This window comes from Protopterus annectens, chromosome 8.part0 (genome assembly GCF_019279795.1).
Source record: "Protopterus annectens isolate FY-2018-M chromosome 8.part0, PAN1.0, whole genome shotgun sequence".
NCBI classification, from domain to species: domain Eukaryota; kingdom Metazoa; phylum Chordata; order Ceratodontiformes; family Protopteridae; genus Protopterus; species Protopterus annectens.
In genome coordinates this window covers 930,823,825-930,843,061 of record NC_056741.1, presented here as the reverse complement: position 1 = coordinate 930,843,061, position 19,237 = coordinate 930,823,825, and the positions used below count along the sequence as shown (strand labels likewise).

General features: G+C 38.8%; 1 protein-coding gene across 1 annotated transcript in view; it reads right to left on the bottom strand.

Annotated features, from left to right (window-relative positions):
* LOC122808362 (IgGFc-binding protein-like) overlaps positions 1–19,237 on the bottom strand; it is a 251,858-nt gene that overhangs the window by 189,505 nt on the left and 43,116 nt on the right. The window contains 2 exon segments of the mRNA XM_044079329.1: positions 1,523–2,118; positions 17,965–18,532. Coding sequence (XP_043935264.1) covers positions 1,523–2,118; positions 17,965–18,532 — 1,164 coding nt within the window.

Below are 19,237 nucleotides of genomic sequence, written 5' to 3'. Positions count from 1 at the left end.
GCAGATGATACATCCCTCATCAGCTCCACCCCAACCCTCAAAGAACTTCAAGATAAGACCCAAAAAGCATTTTAGGAAATAGAAACCTACCTATCCAATCTCCAGCTCATTCTAAACCCCAATAAGACCAAACTTATGTTTTTCACCAACAAACCATCCAGAAACCACTCTCCACCTCTCACCATTCATTCCACCTATGAAATCACAAATGAACCTACAAACCATACCAAACTCTTTGTTGTAATTATAGATGACAGGCTGAAATTTGATGTTCACATTTCCCTGTCAGTTAAAAAAAAGTCCATGCCAAACTTGGATCTCTCTACCATGCAAAACCTTTCCTTACAAACCAAGCCAGACTAGCCACTGCTAGATCCCAACTTCGTTCTACCTTACTGTACTGTTCACACATATTTACAAACCTCCACAAAACTGACCTAAACAGCCTGTCATCCTGTTATAATAATATTGCAAAGTTTGCCAGCAATCAACCCCAGAGATCTCATCACTGCTCTGCTCTCCAACAACTGAATTGGCTTGAGCTTCCAAATCTGTTAACACTAAGTTATCTCACTCTTACAAAATCATTCACAGCCCTAACCAATGCCCCTCACTTTCCTCCCTAGTTGAACCTCAAGTCATTACAAGGCCCCTTAGATCCTCCAACAGATTTATGCCAAAATTAACCCAGTCGCACAACTACCATAGCAACTGTCTCTACTCTAATAAAATAGCTAAGGCCAGCAATGCCCTCTCCCAACACATTCAAAACACTCCCAACTACTTTTCCTTTAAAACCAAAGCTAGAGAACATCTCAAATCCAGGTGGATTTGCTCCTGCTGTTCTCCTGGATAATCAGTCACCCCATTTTACATTGCTATTTCCCCTCTCAAAGCAACCTTCCCTCTGACTCTAACCTATAGTAAAATTGCGTTACTATGCAGTAAACAATGTACATTCTAAAGTATGCTATGCAACTCCACTGATGCTTCTCTGACAATCAGTTTCACTCATTGCTATTTCGTTATCTGCAATGCTGCTCGCAAACTAATTTTTATCTCTGGACTTCTGGAATTTACATGTTCAAAACTTTGTATTAAGTGTATTATTATATATATGTAATTTTTTATGATTTTATGATTTTGTATAATCTGTACAATGCTATTTGAATGTGGAGCTTTTCTCCCCGGGGCTCCACTGAAAATGGGCTCCTTGGCCAAGTTGGAGACTACCCGGTTAACAAATGTACAATAAAATAAAATAAAAAATAATACATGTTATACTTGTTTCTTTGTTTACTGGATTGTTTATTTATTTGCTTCTTTATGTATTTATTTGTTAGTTTTTGAATGATTTGTGATCAATGTAACCACCCACTATGCTTTTAAATGCTACCACTTACTAATTGCAATGAATAAATCAACTGGATTTCACTACACAATGTCTATACTTCATTATTCTTGTTTAATTAGCACATCAAAATTAACTGACATAAATAGTTACATTAATTTGCTACCATACCTTTATCAGTCCTCCCTTTCCTTGATTTAAGATGAAAGTGTTTCCATACACTGTCAATGCAACCATTTTAGTGACTGACACTTTTCCATTGCCCCAGCTTTCATTTTCCACCTCAACAGAAAAAGCCACAAGATTTTGGTCATTTGTGCAGCTTTTTGCAAAGGTATATGTGCATGTTCCTTGAAAGTCAAATGCAAGACCATCCAAGGACTTATAGTGAGGGTCACCAGATCCATAGCATGTTGATGAACCAATGGGCTGGCATTTCTGAATACCATTCACCACCTTACATTCTTCATTGGCAGAGCAAGAGAAGTTTGTGCACTTCACCTGACCATTTGCATTACATGTGCACACTTCCTGACACAGTTTGCCAGGATAAAAGGTTTCCCCACTCTTGTAGTATTTTCCATTATACAGACAGCCACATTGGGAAATTGGAACACATGCGTCACCACTGAGAATGAAACCATCATCGCACTGACAACCTTCTCTGCAAGATGTGTCACACAAAATTGTTTGGAACAGGCTGCTGCATGTAGCTGGGCACTTGCTAGTGCATACTTCATAATGGCTGTTATTTCCACATTTTGGACCTATGTAGTTAAAAAAATAATAATAAAAAACAAAGAGTTAAACTTTGAGATACAGGTTTACAAAGCTGGTATTAAGACTGACTTAAATTTAGAGAAGCAGAAATTTGTACTTTATAAAACATCACAGAGCATACCAGAGCACAGTTAATAAATATACCTACAAATTGAACATTTTATCAAGTATTTGATGTACTGTTATAACTAGCATATTGAGGGTTCCTATTAGAACACCGAATGCTTGAAATGTTGAATGTCATATGGTCAACACCATATGATCGACATTTCAAGAGTTCGAAGGTTAAACGTAACAGCACCGTACTGTGCAGAATGGGAGATTTTCCCTTTTCTGCACTGAAGTGCAGTCTCGAAGTTGGTATATTTAAGTAGGGAGGGTGTAGGGGGTGCAGGGTGCCTTTCCCCCCTGCTCACACCATTAAGGTAAGTTTTTCTTTCTTTTTTTTTTTGTATATTCGATCTTTCAAACTTCGACCATATGTTGTCGAACATATGGGATTCAAAGTTTTGAAAGTTTGAATATATAATATAGACCCCATATTGAGACATTTACGTTACTTTAGCATCTAACAATCTCTTTTCTCTGAAAAGCTACCAGACTATAGTAAAACTGAATGGAAACACTGTAAAAACAATCTGCTATAACTATTGCAAAAACAGATATGGTGGGCTTATGGGGTAATATTTCTACTTTTTCCTCCACTAGTACTTTTAACAGTGTTCTTCTTACCTTCTAGATGTTTCATCCTCATTTTCCCAGTCATTGGCCTAAAATGTTCATCTCCAGCATTTCACACCACAGCTTTGGCCAAACAATAGATGTACTGGATGCAGTACTTAGTTAGGAGTGGCATCTGAAGAGTAGTATGGTGTCCTAAAGACAACCTTCCCAAGAAGACCGTTGCTACAGTTTGTTTACAATCTGCATATATCCTGCCATGATGTGAAAGTGCAGTGTCCTTCACAGCTGACAAGTATATCCCTGGCCATGCACACATAAGGCATGCAGTACTTACACTGCTGTTGACAGATGGTAATGCCACTCGGGTGTACACCTCATCATTTCTAAGAATGGAAAATCCATTTTAGAATGCAGGTTTTTACCTTGTTGCTTCTCATTTAACCACCAACAGCCATAATTTAATGTCTAGTTACTTGAGGGTGTGATACTTTTGCTGGTGAGAAGATAAATGCCTATTATGTTAGTTTAATTGACAGCATGTTTAAAATAAGTGTTGCAACTTCTTAAAGTGTATCTCTTACAATACCTCAAAAGTTTAAATAATCATACCACTAAGGTGGATGCAAATATTTAAAAGAACATAATCCTTCAAAATATTAGATATCCATTTGATTCCATCTTTTCTAAATAGTTAATGAATTATAATACATGAAAATTATGTTATTTTGGCATCTACTTCAGAATGCAGTTCATCCTGTTACATATATAATGGCTGTCATTTATCATTCAATGTAAGACAAACATTATGTTTTCTAATAATTTCATTTTGTCCCACATAAATACAATTGACCGTGACAAAACTCTTTAGACTAGTTAAGTACTATACAGGTAGACAGCACTTTTGCTTCTTGAAAGCAATTTTTCCAATCTAGCTGTGTTACTGGGCTTTCTAGCACTGTCTCTAACTTATTATATTTCACCGCAAGCTTCAAAACAGTACATTTTAAAACATAGGCATGCACACTTGCAACACCAATGACTAACTCTTTCCAGAAGAGAATATAAACGCAAACTAAGTGGGGGCCCCCCTAACTATATATACTAACTCCAGGATCACACTACAGTGAGGAAAAGGGAAAATACCTTTTACTTACCTTGCAGTACTCTACACAGGGCCAGTACTTCACATCAGTGAAATGGGATTCGGTAAAATGAGTTTTCAGTAATTTGAACTTTTAGCGATTTAGATAGGGTGAACTGAAATTCAGTAAAATGAGCTTTCAATTAAACAAAGTAGACCCGTGTGTGTGTGTGTGTGTGTGTGTGTGTGTGTGTGTGTATATATATATATATATATATATATATATATATATATATATATATATATATATACATATATATATATATATATATATATCTATGTGGGTTCCATACACTAGATCAAATTTTCACTAATTCGAAATAGTGCATGGAATGCTCACTGCAGTGAAACTGCACTTAATCGAAAGTGCACTTATGCGAAGTTCAGTACAACAAACGGGTATGCACTGAATTTCCGTGCAGACATGACCTTAGGGTTAGGGCACGGGTCATAGTAAGGGGATAGCCCTTACCATGACCTGTTCCCTAGCCCTAAGGTCCATGATGATTGCAGCACAGTGAAGGACATAGCAATGTCCTCCGCTATGGTGCGATAGTCACGAACCTTAGAGTTAGGGCAGCTTTACTAACTATCCCATTACCCTAACCTGTGCCCTAACCCTATGGTCCGTGACTATCGCACCATAGTGGAGGATATAGCTTGTTTTTTATGTCCTCCACTGTGCTGCGGTGTTTTCGGTGAAGTACACTTACGCAAAAGTTTACTTTTGTTAAAGTGATCTTTCGCAGAAGTGAGGCTTCGTATTACAAGTTTGAAGTAGTGAACTTTTGTTCTTGTAATAGGACTCCATATATATATATATATATATATATATATATATATATATATATATATGTCTACTTCACATAACCGAACGCTCAAATGTTTGAAATACATATGGCCGAGACCATATGATCGAACATTTGAATATTCGAAAATGTGAACTAGACCCGTAAAATTAAAAAAGCATACATTAAACTGTGTATAGCAGGGGGGCCAACTACCAACTCCAAGATCGCACTACAGCACGGACAAGGGAAATATCCCGGTCCGCGCTGTATGCAACTTCCCGTTTAGAATGTCGGTATTTCAAAACTTCAGACATATGGTCTGCGATCATATGGGTTTCGAAGTTTTGAATTTCGGTATTCTGAAGGGGACCCATATATATATAAATAAATAAATAAATAAATATATATATATATATATATATATCTATATAGATATATATATATATATACACACACACACACACACACACATGTGTATATATATATATATATATATATATATATATAAGTTTCAGAACTTTGAATTTAATATGGCCAGGACCATATGATCGAAGTTTTAAAACTTCAAACATCTAAAAAAAAAAACCTAGACATTTACGCAGTGGGGCTGCACCCAACAACTCCCCGCTATTTAAATATACCAACTCTGAGATTGCACTGCAGTGAGGAAAAGGGAAAATTTCCCATTCTGCTCTGTATGGAGATCTCCATTTAGGTGATAGAAATTTTAAAACTTCAATCATATGGTGTCGGCCATTTGAAATTTGAAGTTCTAAGACTTCAATCTGGGACCCATATATATACAATATATACACACACATATATATATATATATATATATATATATATATATATATATATATATATATATATATATGTGTGTGTGTGTGTGTGTGTGTGTGTGTGACATGGAGAAAGGACTTGAAAACTACAGGGACTGTTGGGAAATCTAGCTAAGAGGTACACTAGGACATTATAAGGTAAGCAGAAAACTATTTTGCATGCAGTACAATTCAGCATCTCTTTTTGGGCTGTTTATATGCTAGATTTATAGAATTACATTGTTGAGTCTCTTTTTCAGCACCAGCTACACATGTTCAGAGCTCTAATTTCTGGGGCAGCAGTTAAAGTGGAACTCATACTAGACATGGTCTGGAACATTGGACTGTAATGACAAGAAAACTGGTGAGGGAATCTTGGGCACCCATCATGAGGGCAGAGTATAACAGTGCACTGCATATGTTCATCATTAGTTTATTGCTGTAATAGCATTAATGATGTCTAAGATCAGTCCCAGATGGCCAGCTTGCCAAAGCATTAGGGCATTTTCTACATGGCCTAGCCAGTGGTAAAAATGATGGATGAAAAAAAAAACAGTGGCAAGGGCACCAAAAGAAAACCAGTGGCAAGGCCACCAAAAACTTCAGAATTTTCTAGCTGCCTAAGAGTGTACTACTCTGTGGGTTTCAACAAGTAAATAATCAGCTTGTGATTCTTTTAAGATGGGTGGATGAGTTCCCCACTGGAGACTACCTTCCACATATTTATTTGTTTAAAAGTATTCTGTGTTGTTTAGTGATTTATTTCACAGCTTTTCTGCCAGTTTAACTGCTTGGCTCAAGTAAAATTTTCCTCAGAGCTCAAATGCTTTTCCTTGGACCACTCTGAGGGAATACCTGTGTATAAATTATGTTTTCTTCATAAACTAACTATATTTTACCTCATATCTTTTTAAGGGGTTTATACCTAGTGAGCAGGGCGGTCTTTATTACTTTTTTCCAAAGTTACTTTTCTGCCAGAAATTGTGACTAAACCTACTCAGTTCTGCAGAGTACTTATGAGACATTATTTTCAGCTATAAGCTGGTCCTGAGACCCTGTGGGGATTCCATAATGTTTTGAGAAATTTGACTGAATTTTCTGAGAAAGATTTTAGTGGGTATACATTACATTGCTGTGAGGGGCTTGGGCAAGTGTGTTTGGTGCTTGTGTCTAAAAACATTTACTTCAGCAATTGCCATTTTAGTCAGGAAGTTTCACTGAGTCTTTTTTGACATGGCGATCCATCTGAGAGATCTGTGCATGGCTAAGATCCCATTAAAGCTATTGTTCCTTCCCCAGTTCATAAGAAGAACAAAGCATGTCTGACAGGTTTAAGTCTTCAAGCCAGCTTCGTTCTTGCCTGAGGCTCTGATGGGTAGGAGGGCTGTGGCCACCAGTTGATCCTTTGACTGCTCATATTCTTCTCCTGGTTTCTCTGGTGTTTTTACTTAGGATGCCATTATGAACTGGGAATCAGGCATGTCCAGTGTTTCAGTACAGCTGCCTTTGGTAAGAATGGCTTTGGAGATGGTAATAGGGGATGCTCCTTCACTGTACTATACTGAGGAGCCTCTTTCTCCAGGGTAGGGACCATATGCCCAGCTGCTATTTTCCTGGGGATCTCCTAAAAAATATTGATTCTGTTTCAGATTCTTATTCCCAATCTGAACAGATTGCCACTATCCATGATAGACAAAGGTGCTAAACCAAAGGTGAATTTGTGTTTACCCCTCCATTTATGTTTGAATAGTGTAAGATAAGTACTGTGCTTTACATGGAAAGGAAGATGATTCAAAATAAGTAGTTTTCATGTGATGCATATATATCCCTCCAACATGTACTGTTTATGTTACAAAATAGATTTAGATATCTTGAATGCATGATTATGCCCCCATCAGACTTAAAAATGTGCAGTAGGTCTGACAGGATATGGCCTGCTAAGGCTCTATATGCAAGGTTGAGATCTCCCCTCAGTAGCCTGTATGACACCAAGAAAAAAGAAAGTCTTTGAGATGGTCTGCATAGTTGTTATGATTTAGGTCCTTTTTTTTCTCATTGATATTTGAGTTGTGTCAAATGTTTGGACAGGTGCATACTAATGAGCCTTTATACTCAGTGATTGGCCTGATGAGTGTATAAAACAGTGGAATGATCACATTCCTAGACCCAGACATCATGCTCTTAGTAATAAGCTGTGCAATATAAAAGCACGTCCTTACAATAGTGGATGCATGGTGATTGAAGGACAGTATATTGTCCACATAGATTCCCAGGTCACGAACTACTGTATCAGTTTTTTTGGTATTATGTGTCACTGTGAGAGTTACCAGGGACTTATTGTTTGCTGAAGGATATGTTTATGCATTTCTTGGTGTTCAGTTTTAGTCCATTGCTTTGACCTCAGTTATTGGTCTGGAAAAAGCTCTTTTAAAGAATCTTGGTGTCATCTGGGGAGTTTATTATGGCACCAAGTTTACAGTCATCTACAAACTTTGTCAGCCATAAAACCTTAAGAATAGCTTTCTCCTGTGAGAAGTAAATGCTAAAGAGGACTGGCCCAAGGACTGAACCCAGGGATATACCGTTAGTGACAGATCCTTTGGAGGACATAGAGAAGCCCACCCCAATTTCCTGGGTTCTATTTGTGAGCTAATTTGCTATCCAATGAGTTACATAGGGTTTAACATTTAGCTGGGAAATCAAGTGTGTTTTGGCATCCTGTACTTTTCGTAACTATCAGTCAGCTAACAGTCCCATATGTTTCTTTTTTAATACCAGGGCAGATACTCCAGCAATTTCCTTGTCAAAGTTATCGTCTACTAAGTTTCTTTTAGTTGCTGGCCTTACCCCTTCTGCCAACCTCAAAAAGTGTTTGGAGAATTTAGTAAAATAGTTTATTCTTTTTCCACATTGGCCATCAGAATTGTGAAGAGTTTGCTATCTTCTTATGATAATTTAAGGAATTTACTTGCTGATATCCCTTTGTTAGATACTAAATCTTCTATGTGTTCAGTGGTATTTATTACGTACAGGATATCAAAAATTCCTTGAACATTGCTGATGTCATTTCTAGGGCTGCTGCCATTTGCTCTGTTTTGAGAAGATTTGCTCTGTTACAGTCTCAAACTGTGTTCCAGAAGATGTTAAAATGAAATTTTAAATACTCCTCTAGATACAGAGGAGCTATTCAGTCCTTCTTCTTTAGAAGGCCTTAAAGATTTTGATGAAAGAGGATCATTAATTTAGGCTGGTTACTCAGCTTTTCACACTTCCTTTTCAAAATATAACAAAATCTTTTCGACCAATTCAGACTTTACTTTCAGAAAGCAGAACAAGAGTACACTAAAAGGTTTAGGAAAACCAAACTCAAAAAAGAAGTGTCAGGAATGTTAAAAGAAGAAAGGAAAACCCTCACAGATCCAAGGAAAAACTAAAACTTCAAACTAACTACATGATTCCTTAGGATCTTCCTCTGGCAATCCCATAATTGTATCTCAGTGTTTAGGTATTCATTATTCTTTGCAGTACAAGATATAGTTAAAGTGTTGGGTTTTGAGAATCATTTTAAAATGTTACAGCTGTCAGTTTGTTGTGTGAGACCATGTTGAAGGCTTTGGATAAGTATAGGAAGATAGAAGATAAACATTTGTTATTGTTTGTGTAATGATTGACTGTGTTAGTGGAAGATATTAGAGCAGTGGTGATATGTAGTATGGTCGAAAGCTGTGATGAGCATTGGATAGTAGCTGTTTTGTATGCAGGTAGTCCATGACTTGCATGTGTACGATTCTCTCTAGTATCTTAGACAGAGGGGATAAGGTAGCAATTAGTCAGTAGGTAGATAGATCTGTTGAGTTCCCTGCTTTGTGAAGTGGTGTAATGTGTGAAGTTTTCCAAATGCTAGGGACTTGGTGTTCCGAAATGGAACTATTGATAAGTATGGGTACTGGGTAGGCAATTGTCTTGGCAGCTAGTTTTACAAACTTTGCAGGTAAGTTGACTGTAGCTAGTGCATTGGGCTTTAATTTTTTGAGCAGTTATTTATTGTTACAGTTGAGCAGGTTGAAGGGAAGAGGTGTTATTGTTTGTACATAGAATAAAAGTAGTAGGAGTGGAAGTTTGTTTGTTGGAGAGGGCTAAGATAGTTTTGGTAAAGTATTTATTGAATTTGGTGGCAATGTTATCTGACTCATTAGTAGTTGTGTGTGGGGGGGGTGATGGCTTTGTCAGGTAGGAGTATGTTACTTATTTATTTTATTTATTTATTTACATTTGTTGGCTGGGAGTGTCCGACTGGATGTAGGTCCATTTTCAGCAGAGGCCCGGGGAGAAAAGCTCCACAGTTAAAATAAACAGACAGTAGTTACAGTGGATTACATAGTGATTAACTATTTACATAACAATTACTTACAACATATTTACAGATGAAGAACATAGTACATCAGTAGACAACTAGAATCTTTATCTGTGAAGACATTAACAAATGTCACAATAAGAAGTTCCTGCTGTATAATAAGTACTAGGCTTATGAGCATCTGAGCTTGCTATAATCAAGGTAGTTAGTGGGGTGGAAAGAAATGATGTGGTTGGATGGGGTGGGTGATATTAGAGTGGGAGTTGCAAGGGCATAGCCAGCATGTTTTTAGGTGCGCTTTTAGTAATGTTTTGAAGTGGGTGCATGATGGTATGGAGGTAATTGTGGGTGGGAGGGCGTTCCATAATTTGGCTATGGCGCAAGAGAATAGTGCTTCACCAGCGGAGTTATTGGCTTTAGTGATCTGCAAGTGATTTTTGTTGCTGGATCCTAGTGGTCTGGTTGTGTGATATGGTTGGAGTAGATTCTGGAGGGATGGGACATTTAGTGGATGGTTTACTAGTTTGTGGGTGAGTGATAGTTGATACCATTGAAGGAGGTGAGGTAGTTCAAGCCAGCCCAGTTCAGCAAGTGAGAGACAGTGGTGACTATGGTAGGATGCCCCTATGGCGAATTTGGCAATTTTGTTGTAGCAGGTCTCTAGCTTGTTTAGATCGCATTGCCTTAGGTTGGTATATATATTGGAGAGGCATAAAGTAGGGTGGAGATAAGGTGGGAATTTGCTATTGAAATCTTTGCTGCTTTGGTGAGAAGTTGCTTAATTCTGTATAACACTCCTAGTTTTTTGTGGACTTTTTTTTATGGTCATGGATATGTGAATGTCAAATTTTAGTTTATTGTCTATTTCCACTCCTAGTAATTTGGTGTGTTCAGTTGGGTATATAGTGGTGTTGTCTTTTGCTGTGATGTTAAAGTGAGAATTGTTTTGAGTATGTTTGGTGGGTTGGAAGATGAGTAGTTTAGTTTTGTTTGGGTTGAGTATTAATTGGGCATCGGATAACCAAGTTTCAACAGAGGAAAAGGCTTCCTCTGTGACATTTTGCAGTTTGGTTAGGGACTAGGCTGAGCAGATGATGGTTGAGTCATCTGCATATTGTATGAGTGTGCCATGTTTGGTGGCAGAGGCTAGATTATTCGTGAAAACAGAGAAGAGTAGGGGTCCAAGGATGGATCCTTGGGGAACCCCTATGGAAACAGGTAGTTGGGGAGATATGTCATTCTGCCATACAACAAATTGTTGGTGGTCAGACAGGTAACTCTGAAACCAGTTGGTGATTAATTGAGAGAAGGATAGGTTATTGAGGACAGAGATGAGTTGTTTGTGTGGGACCATGTCAAATGCTTTAGATAGGTCTAGGAAAGTAGCAGAGGAGAGGTAGCCATTGTTTTTATGCTGAAGGATGTTTGTTTGTGTCTTTTCGGCTTTTCCCGGTTAGGGGTCGCCACAGCGGAACTCCGGTCTGCTAATGACTGGCAGTTGATTTTTACGTGCCGAGTTGCCAGCCCTGATGCACAACCTTAGTGTTAGTAAAAGAGAGTAAGGCAGTGGTGGTGCTATGGTTTGGTCAGAAGCCATGTTGAGTATTGGAAAGGAGGTTGTTAGCAAGGAGGTAGTCTGAGACCTGAGAATGTATGCATCTCTGTAGTATTTTGGAGAGTGGAGAGAGAATAGCTATGGGGTGGTAACTGGTTAGTTCTGTGGAGGGACTGCCTTTGTGGAGGGGAATTATATGTGATACTTTCCACAGTGTGGGAACGTAACTTTCTGACAGAGATCGGTTAATCAAGATGGATACTGGGTAGGCCAGAGCATCAGCTGCAATTTGTAGGTATTCACTTGGGAGGTTGTCTGCTGCTAATCTGGTGGGCTTAAGTTTAGTTAAGAGTTTTTTTTTTATGTTGGAGGTAGGTACAGGAGAAAAAGAGAAGGCAGTGGGGAGATTACTAGTTGAAGGTGTGGGTTGGAGGGGGGGTTGTGTTGTTTAGCTAGTGATAGTATGGTTTGTGTGAAGTGTGTGTTGAATGAAGTAGCAATATTTTCGGAGGAGTGAGGGATGTTAGGAGGAGGGGTACTGACTTTACCTGGGTGGAGGATGGAGTTTATGGAGGACCAGAATTGTTTGGGACTGTGTTGGGAGGAGTCTAGGGCAGACTGGTAGTATTGGAATTTGTTCTGCTTTATTAGCTTTTTAACTATATTGCGTAGTTGTAGGAATTTCTGTCTAGTTGAGGGGGTTTTGGTTTTGCGCCAGTGCTCCCAGGCTTTATCCCTGTTTTTCATTTCTGACTTAGTGGTTTTCTGTAGCATGGGGAGGGTTGTGCTTTCATTCTGGAAAGTCTTCTGGGAGCATGGTAATTAAGGATGCTCAGGAAGGTAGTATTAAAAAATTCACCTGTGTCATCAAGACTGAGGTACTTTAGGGGATGCCAGTTACATTCTTTGAGGGATGATATGAATGTGAGTGGGTTAAAGTTTAGTTTTTTACGTATTTGACGGTAGATGACAGGTTTAGCTTGGTATAGGTATTTTTTGAGTAGGAATGTTGGGGAGTTATCACTGAGGCTATCTGATAAGCAGCTTGTTATATATGACTGGGGACTCTTACTGACTACTATCCAATCCAGGGTAGTGTGCTTGCTGGAGTTTTTATTTATCCTGGTTGGCGACTGGACTAGTTGGGTGAAGCCATGAAGATTTATATGATGGGTTGGATTGTTGCCAGAACAGGACTGCCAGTCAATATTGAAATCACCTAAAATGATAGTTTCTTGGGGGAGATGGTGGGTAGACCAGCTGAGGAGGTTTTCTAGTGGAGGGATGTTTTGGCCAGGTGGTAAGTCACATCCAATTATGTTGATGGTTTTGTTTTGGTTTATTTTGAGGTTGGTATATATTATTTCTTCATTGCCTATTTGTGAAGCTGATGATTTTAAGATCTGGATGTTTAGATGCTGTTTAAATATTATAGCTACACTGCCTCTTTTCTTGTTTAGCTGGTCTACTCTTAGTATGCCATAACTGGTAGGGAGTATTTGCTTGCTGGTAATGTGAGGTTTTAGCCAGGTTTCTGTCAGGATGACTATATCTGGGGAGTACAAGTCTATGGTTGCATGGAGTTCATGGACTTTGTTGGATATACTTCTAATATTTAGACTTAGTAGAAGGAAGTCACTTGGCTTTCTATTGGCTGTGACATGGGAGAAGTTGTGGTTTTAGTCTGATTATGAGGATTGGGGTTGGAGATGGTAGGGCCAGGGTTGGGGTGGATGTCTCCACTTAGGGCTAGTTTTGATATGCATGAGGTTATTAGTTTTCTCAGTTTTTGAATGTGTTTGTTTATTAGGGAAACTTTATGATTGTGCTCTGTGGGTAATAGGTATGATGGGAGGGTTACTATATTAAGTTGTAGGGATGCTTTATGTTTGAGTAATATAGTTGGCAGAGTATGCGGGGGTGCATAGAGATGGTTCTTGAGTTGGTGGGAGGGGAGCTGAGTGAGGGTGAGACATGAGTGGTGGTGTGAGTAGGAGCCCAGTGGTAATGGTTGAGTGGGGGAATGATGGAGCTTTGGTAGGATGTAAGATATGCAAGGAGAGTGCATGCAGTGAGCATAGGTAAGGTATGCTTGTACATGTCAGTTGAGGAGGTGTGATAGTAGTGGGAAAATTGAGGAGGTAGTGTTGGGTTAGCGCTGTGGTTGGCTATTGGAAAGATGGGAGGGGTTTGTGAGTGTAATAAAGGTAGGACCACTGGGGGTGAGAGGAAATAGGGGGCAGGGTGGGGAGCGAAGTGAGTAGAGACCGTGTTAGTTGCTCTTATGAGGGGGCTGGAAACAATCAGGTAACAGAGTAAACTGATAAATGAATATATGATAGTGACAAAGGGTGGTTGTAGTTTTAAAAATGGTGCCTGCTACAGGCAATATTTATTAACTTTGGGATTGGCTTAAGGTAATAAACAGGGAAGGGGGAGGGGGAGAACAAGGGTGTGAGCAGGCAGTTTTTTTGTACTGCTGCTAATAAACCAATTCAAATACAAGTTTGTGTTTACGAAACAATCAGAATTGACCAATTTTTTTGTTGGTTATTTCAGTGTTTAGTTTGGATTTCAGAGTCATGGTTTATTTTCTCTTGTTTAATTTGTTTCTTTGCCTTGTTTCTAAATCCGTGGTAAGTTTGCTCTGTAACCTGGCATTTAGTTTTGTACCATTCTTCCCAGGCTTTGTCTCTTGCTTTTAGTGACCTAGTTTCTTTTTTTAGCCATTGGGAAAAGTTAGATTTTACTCATGGTTGTGAGAGGAGTCTGTGTGTTTAAGATAGAAAGGAAGGCGGTGTTAAACTATTCTACAGCATTTCTGTCAGTATTTATCACTTGGACATTTCTGCTTGCCTTTCCATGGATCCCACCCTTCTGCACAACCTCTTATGAAACATTTTACATATCTGTCCATTTAGTAAACAGGTGTCTCCCGCTTAGGAACTTGATTTTCTTATAGTAAGATGTAAACTGTTTCCTTTTGAACTTGGTGATGAGGTTGATTTGAAGTTCTTATCTTGGAAAGCAGTGTTACTTAATGCTCTGACTTCTACAAGAAATGTTTCTGAGTTGCAAGCTCAGTTAGCCTGCCATTTTTCTTATTTCTCAAAGACAGCTTAACTTTGATAACAGATCTTTCCTTTATGTCTGTATTCATTTCTTTGTTTACACTAAGCCAGGCTAATCACCTCTCTGTTATTTTTATTTTTATAGAGCCTTAAAAGTAAGGGGAAAAAAAACTATTCACACTCAGTATGTCCATGGGAATTCAGGTGCTGTATTGACAGAACAAAATCCTTCAAGACATCAGATCAACTGTTTGTCTCTTATGAAGGTAAGAAGAGAAGGCAACTAGTGTCTGTGCAAACAACATCTAAATAGTCGCCCCAGGCTATTACTTTTTTGTTTTATTCTCACCATAACAAATCACATCCTTCCTGCACCATTACTCAGTAAGCTATGATATTCACCCTATACTACTTAAAGCTGCTGCAACAGATATCTTATGGGGAACATAGTACAACTGAGAATATAAACTTGCCATAACAGTACATGTTCAAATAGATCACAGCTATGGTAACTGCTTTCTCACTTCATCCCTTTATATTTGATATTTTTTTGCACAGGTGCGGCATTTATTATTGTTGCGCTCATTTCTGTCATGGCTTTATCCTCCCTATCTTCTGTGGCAAGAAGACCTAAAATATTTGGTGTACCAGCTACTGGTTTTCTGTATATCCCTCGTGCTTACCACTTATGGAAGGAGCTCTAAAATTTGGAAAGCTGGCTGGGTAGGTCTGATTCCTGGCAGGACATCTCAAATTAATTAGGACTACTGCAGCAAAAATCTATTCAAACATTTACTATCATAATTAGTTTACTTATACAACTTTACTTTGCTCATTGCTTTAACAAGGAACCTACCAGAAGGTGAAAGATCTTGGTTTGCACCTTTGGTAAAGACGTTTTTAGTGCACAGGTAGGAATGTAGGGAAGTGGTTGCAACTACTTCAGTATACCTCATTGCTATCAGCTGGGTATTGAAAGGAGCTAATATCACAGAATTGACCAAAGATTGGGTAATAATCAGAAGGGTTGGTAGAATATTAGAAGGAGAAAACAAAATTCAAGAACGCTTCTGGGAAATGGTTGTTGTTCACATTACTGAAGAGCCTGAAGGTGACTATGAGTAGTTATGGAGACTCTGTGGGGTGAAGCAGTCTGTTTATGTGATGCATTATGGGACATTTGGTGGGAGCGAACTAGTGTAATGGGAGGCAGTGATGCTGAGGAACAAAGGTCTGAGGTGGTGAGACCTTGTAGGGGCTAGGATTGGTGTGAAGATCTGACTATATTCTTTGAAAAATGGTGAAGAGACAGCACAGCAACAAGTGCTAAGTACTAGTGCATGGCAGCTCCACTGCCCCTGTGTTATTTGGAGATAGTCAGTAAAGGAAGCATGTTAGGCCACATGCTGATGGGTCTGATAAAATGCTAAAAGAGAAGATTATTTTGGGGGGGACAAGTCATTTGGTTTGAGATGTTAGGCAGACTGGTATGGTGACAGGTGTTCAATACTGCTGCTATAGAAAAGACCAGAAAGTACTTTAACAGGTAAAAAAAAGTTTAGAGACTCGACTTATTAGTACTGAGGCATGAAGGTCTGAAGGACAAGGATCCAGGATTCAGCTTGTTTTTTTATTGGGTTATCCCATGTATTAGATTTAGGCCTAGACCTGTTCAATATATAGAAGCAGCCTTTCTCCTTTAAGATGTTTACACTGCAGTGAGGGATGACTGAACACTACGTGTAGGTAAAGAGAAAGTGGGGCAAGTAAGCTGCCTGTTGGATGGGGAGGTTCGGCGGGTGGGGAAGGATTCCCCATCCCTTCTCCTCCCATGGCTTTTTCACTCCTTGTCACCCAGGTAGAAGGGGTGGTCCGAGCTATGGCAATACTTCATTGCCAGAACAAACCAGTGACTGATGATCACTGAGTTCTGGGCAGGTTTGGAATTATTTGAAGGAGGGAGGTAAAGAAAATAATCAGAGGGACAGTAATTAGGAGGTAGGAAGCCCGAGGAATAATTTAAGAAGATGAAGTAACTGATCTTGCGTTTGTAACTGTCAAATTAATTGGATTGTAAAATTGAAATACCTGGCATATGGTTGAGTTCAAATAAACTGGATCATGATTTCCATATATGTTTTCATCATTGCATGTTCAGGCTGGGGATGGGCAATTACTTCAAAACATGCACCCTTCTCATAAATTTATGATAAGCTAGCTGTTCACTGCTGTTAAATTAATCATACTGAGAAAATGTAGTTACACTGGCCATTAGTTACAAGTCTGAGGTATGATCTGATTTTCTAAAACAGTGCCATATAGTAAAGTAAAGAATATGTGCAAATTAGGCTTATCTCATTTCCCTTTATATATCATTACTGATAACAATTCTACCATCAGTCATGTTGACCATTTTTTTGCATGGCTGTTTAACAATCTAGTAATCATGTCAGGTCATCAACATCATCTTTCGGCTGTTCCCCTTAGGGGTTGCCACAGCGGATCATCTGTTTCCATTTCTTCCTGTCCTTTCCATCTTGCTCTGTCACACCAACCACCTGCATGTCCTCTCTCATCACATCCATAAACCTTTTCTTAGGCCTTCCTCTTTTCCTGTTACCTGGTAGCTTCATCCTTAGCATCTTTTCCCCAATATACTCAGCATCCCTCCTCAGCACATGTCCAAACCAATGTAATCTTGCCTATCTGGCTTTGTCTCCAAACCTTCCAACCTGGGCTGACCCTCTAATATACTTATTCCTAATCCTGTCCACCCTTGTCTCACCCAGTGCAAATCTTAACATCTTTAACTCTGCCACATCCAGCTCTAACTCCTGCCTTTTTGTCAATGCCACTGTCTCCAACCCATATAACATAGCTGGTCTCACTACCCTCTTGTAGACCTTCCCTTTCACTCTTACTGGTACACGTCTGTTACAAATCACTCCTGACACTCTTCTCCACCCACTCCATCCTGCCTGTAATCTCTTCTTCACCTCTCTTCCACACTCACCATTACTCTGAACTATTGATCCCAAGTATTTAAACTCATCCACCTTCGCCACCTCTACTCCATACATCCTCACCATTCCTCTATCCTCCCTCTCATTCACACACATATATTCTGTCTTAGTCCTGCTGACCTTCATTCCTCTTCTCTCTAGACCATATCTCCATCTCTCCAAGGTCTCCTCCACCTGTTTCCTACTCTCACTACAGATCACAATGTCATCTGCAAACATCATAGTCCACGGGGACTCCTGTCTGATCTCGTCTGTCAACCTAGTAATCATGTCAGGTAAAAAAAAAAAAAAAAAAAAAAAACACTGTAAAAATCAACTTAAAGCTGGGTCCACTGAGTGTAAATTGTAGCTAATATCATGAACATCAATGCCATAATTTTATTCCATACTTACTGCAGGAAGTGTAATTTCTCCAGGGAAGAATAGTAACACCAGTATGTTGACAAGCTGCAGCATATGCCATGATTGCCTGGCACAAAATATTCTGACGGCCCTTATACAAACATGCATCATAAACACAATCCTGGAAATATCCATCTGGATTAATTTTACTATGACATTCTCTAAATGGTCCATCCTTTTTCAAAATGAGACCACAGCTGCTGTCTTTTGCATATTGCCGCTTCTCATTTACATTGCATTGTGGACAATTTGTTTTGCATCCGTCATTGCAGCCAGGAATATCTTCAGTTTTCCAGCTTTGTCCAAACTCCCCTGCATTGGGTGCAAGCTGTCCATTCTTCATTGTCAAGTCATCTTTGGTGTTTTTGTTGAAGTTTCCACACAAACCGCAAATAGCACCAGAGTATGTTGTTGGTATGGTGAGTGATACATAACTTTTCCAGTCAAAGGTAACTTGGATACCTGAACTTGTCTGTAGTATTGCATAATAGCCACTCCTGTAAACTGTGACCTTACCATTATCCAGTACATATGGAAGGTTTGTAAGGACTTCGTTCACCTGGTGGTATACAAGAAAACAGATTGTTATGGTTTACTCATGCACACATACAAAAATGAAATGCAGTTTATCACAATGGTAATATAGTTTGAAGCCTTAGGTTTCATAGTAGTTGCAGAATGCTTTACTTAGGAAGTGTGTGACATAATGGAGCACATGGAAATGTTATGTATGAAGATTTAAATGGTGACTAGTTTTTGATGTTATATCATGCTGGAAGTAAAAATATGCTTATAAGAAATCCAGAATATTCTAGATTCATAGTGTTTAGATATTGACAAATCAACCTAATAACTACCTTGACAGAAACAAGATAGTTTATGTATATTCAAAATTTGAATGAAGTCTGCTATAAGTTTTCCAGTTCATGGTAGAAAAAAGGAAGACTGGTTTGTAGGTCTGAGCTAAGTTAGATCTAAGTGAAGTATGTAGTGATTAGTTTCAATCCAAAATTAACCTGCAGCATTCTTATTTCTGATTGTGCTTGGCTTACATTTTAAAAATATATTAACTCCAAACACTGAGAAATGATTATCACAACCCCAGTTTATTTTAATTTTGAGTTCAGATGAACATATTCTATCTGATCTTATTGAATGAAACATATAACTTCTACAATGCAGCTAAGCCCTTTTTGCATTTTTCTTGTTTGTTTGTTGACCAGGTGAACTCATTGGGCACATGCTCCTTTTCATGGGTGACATA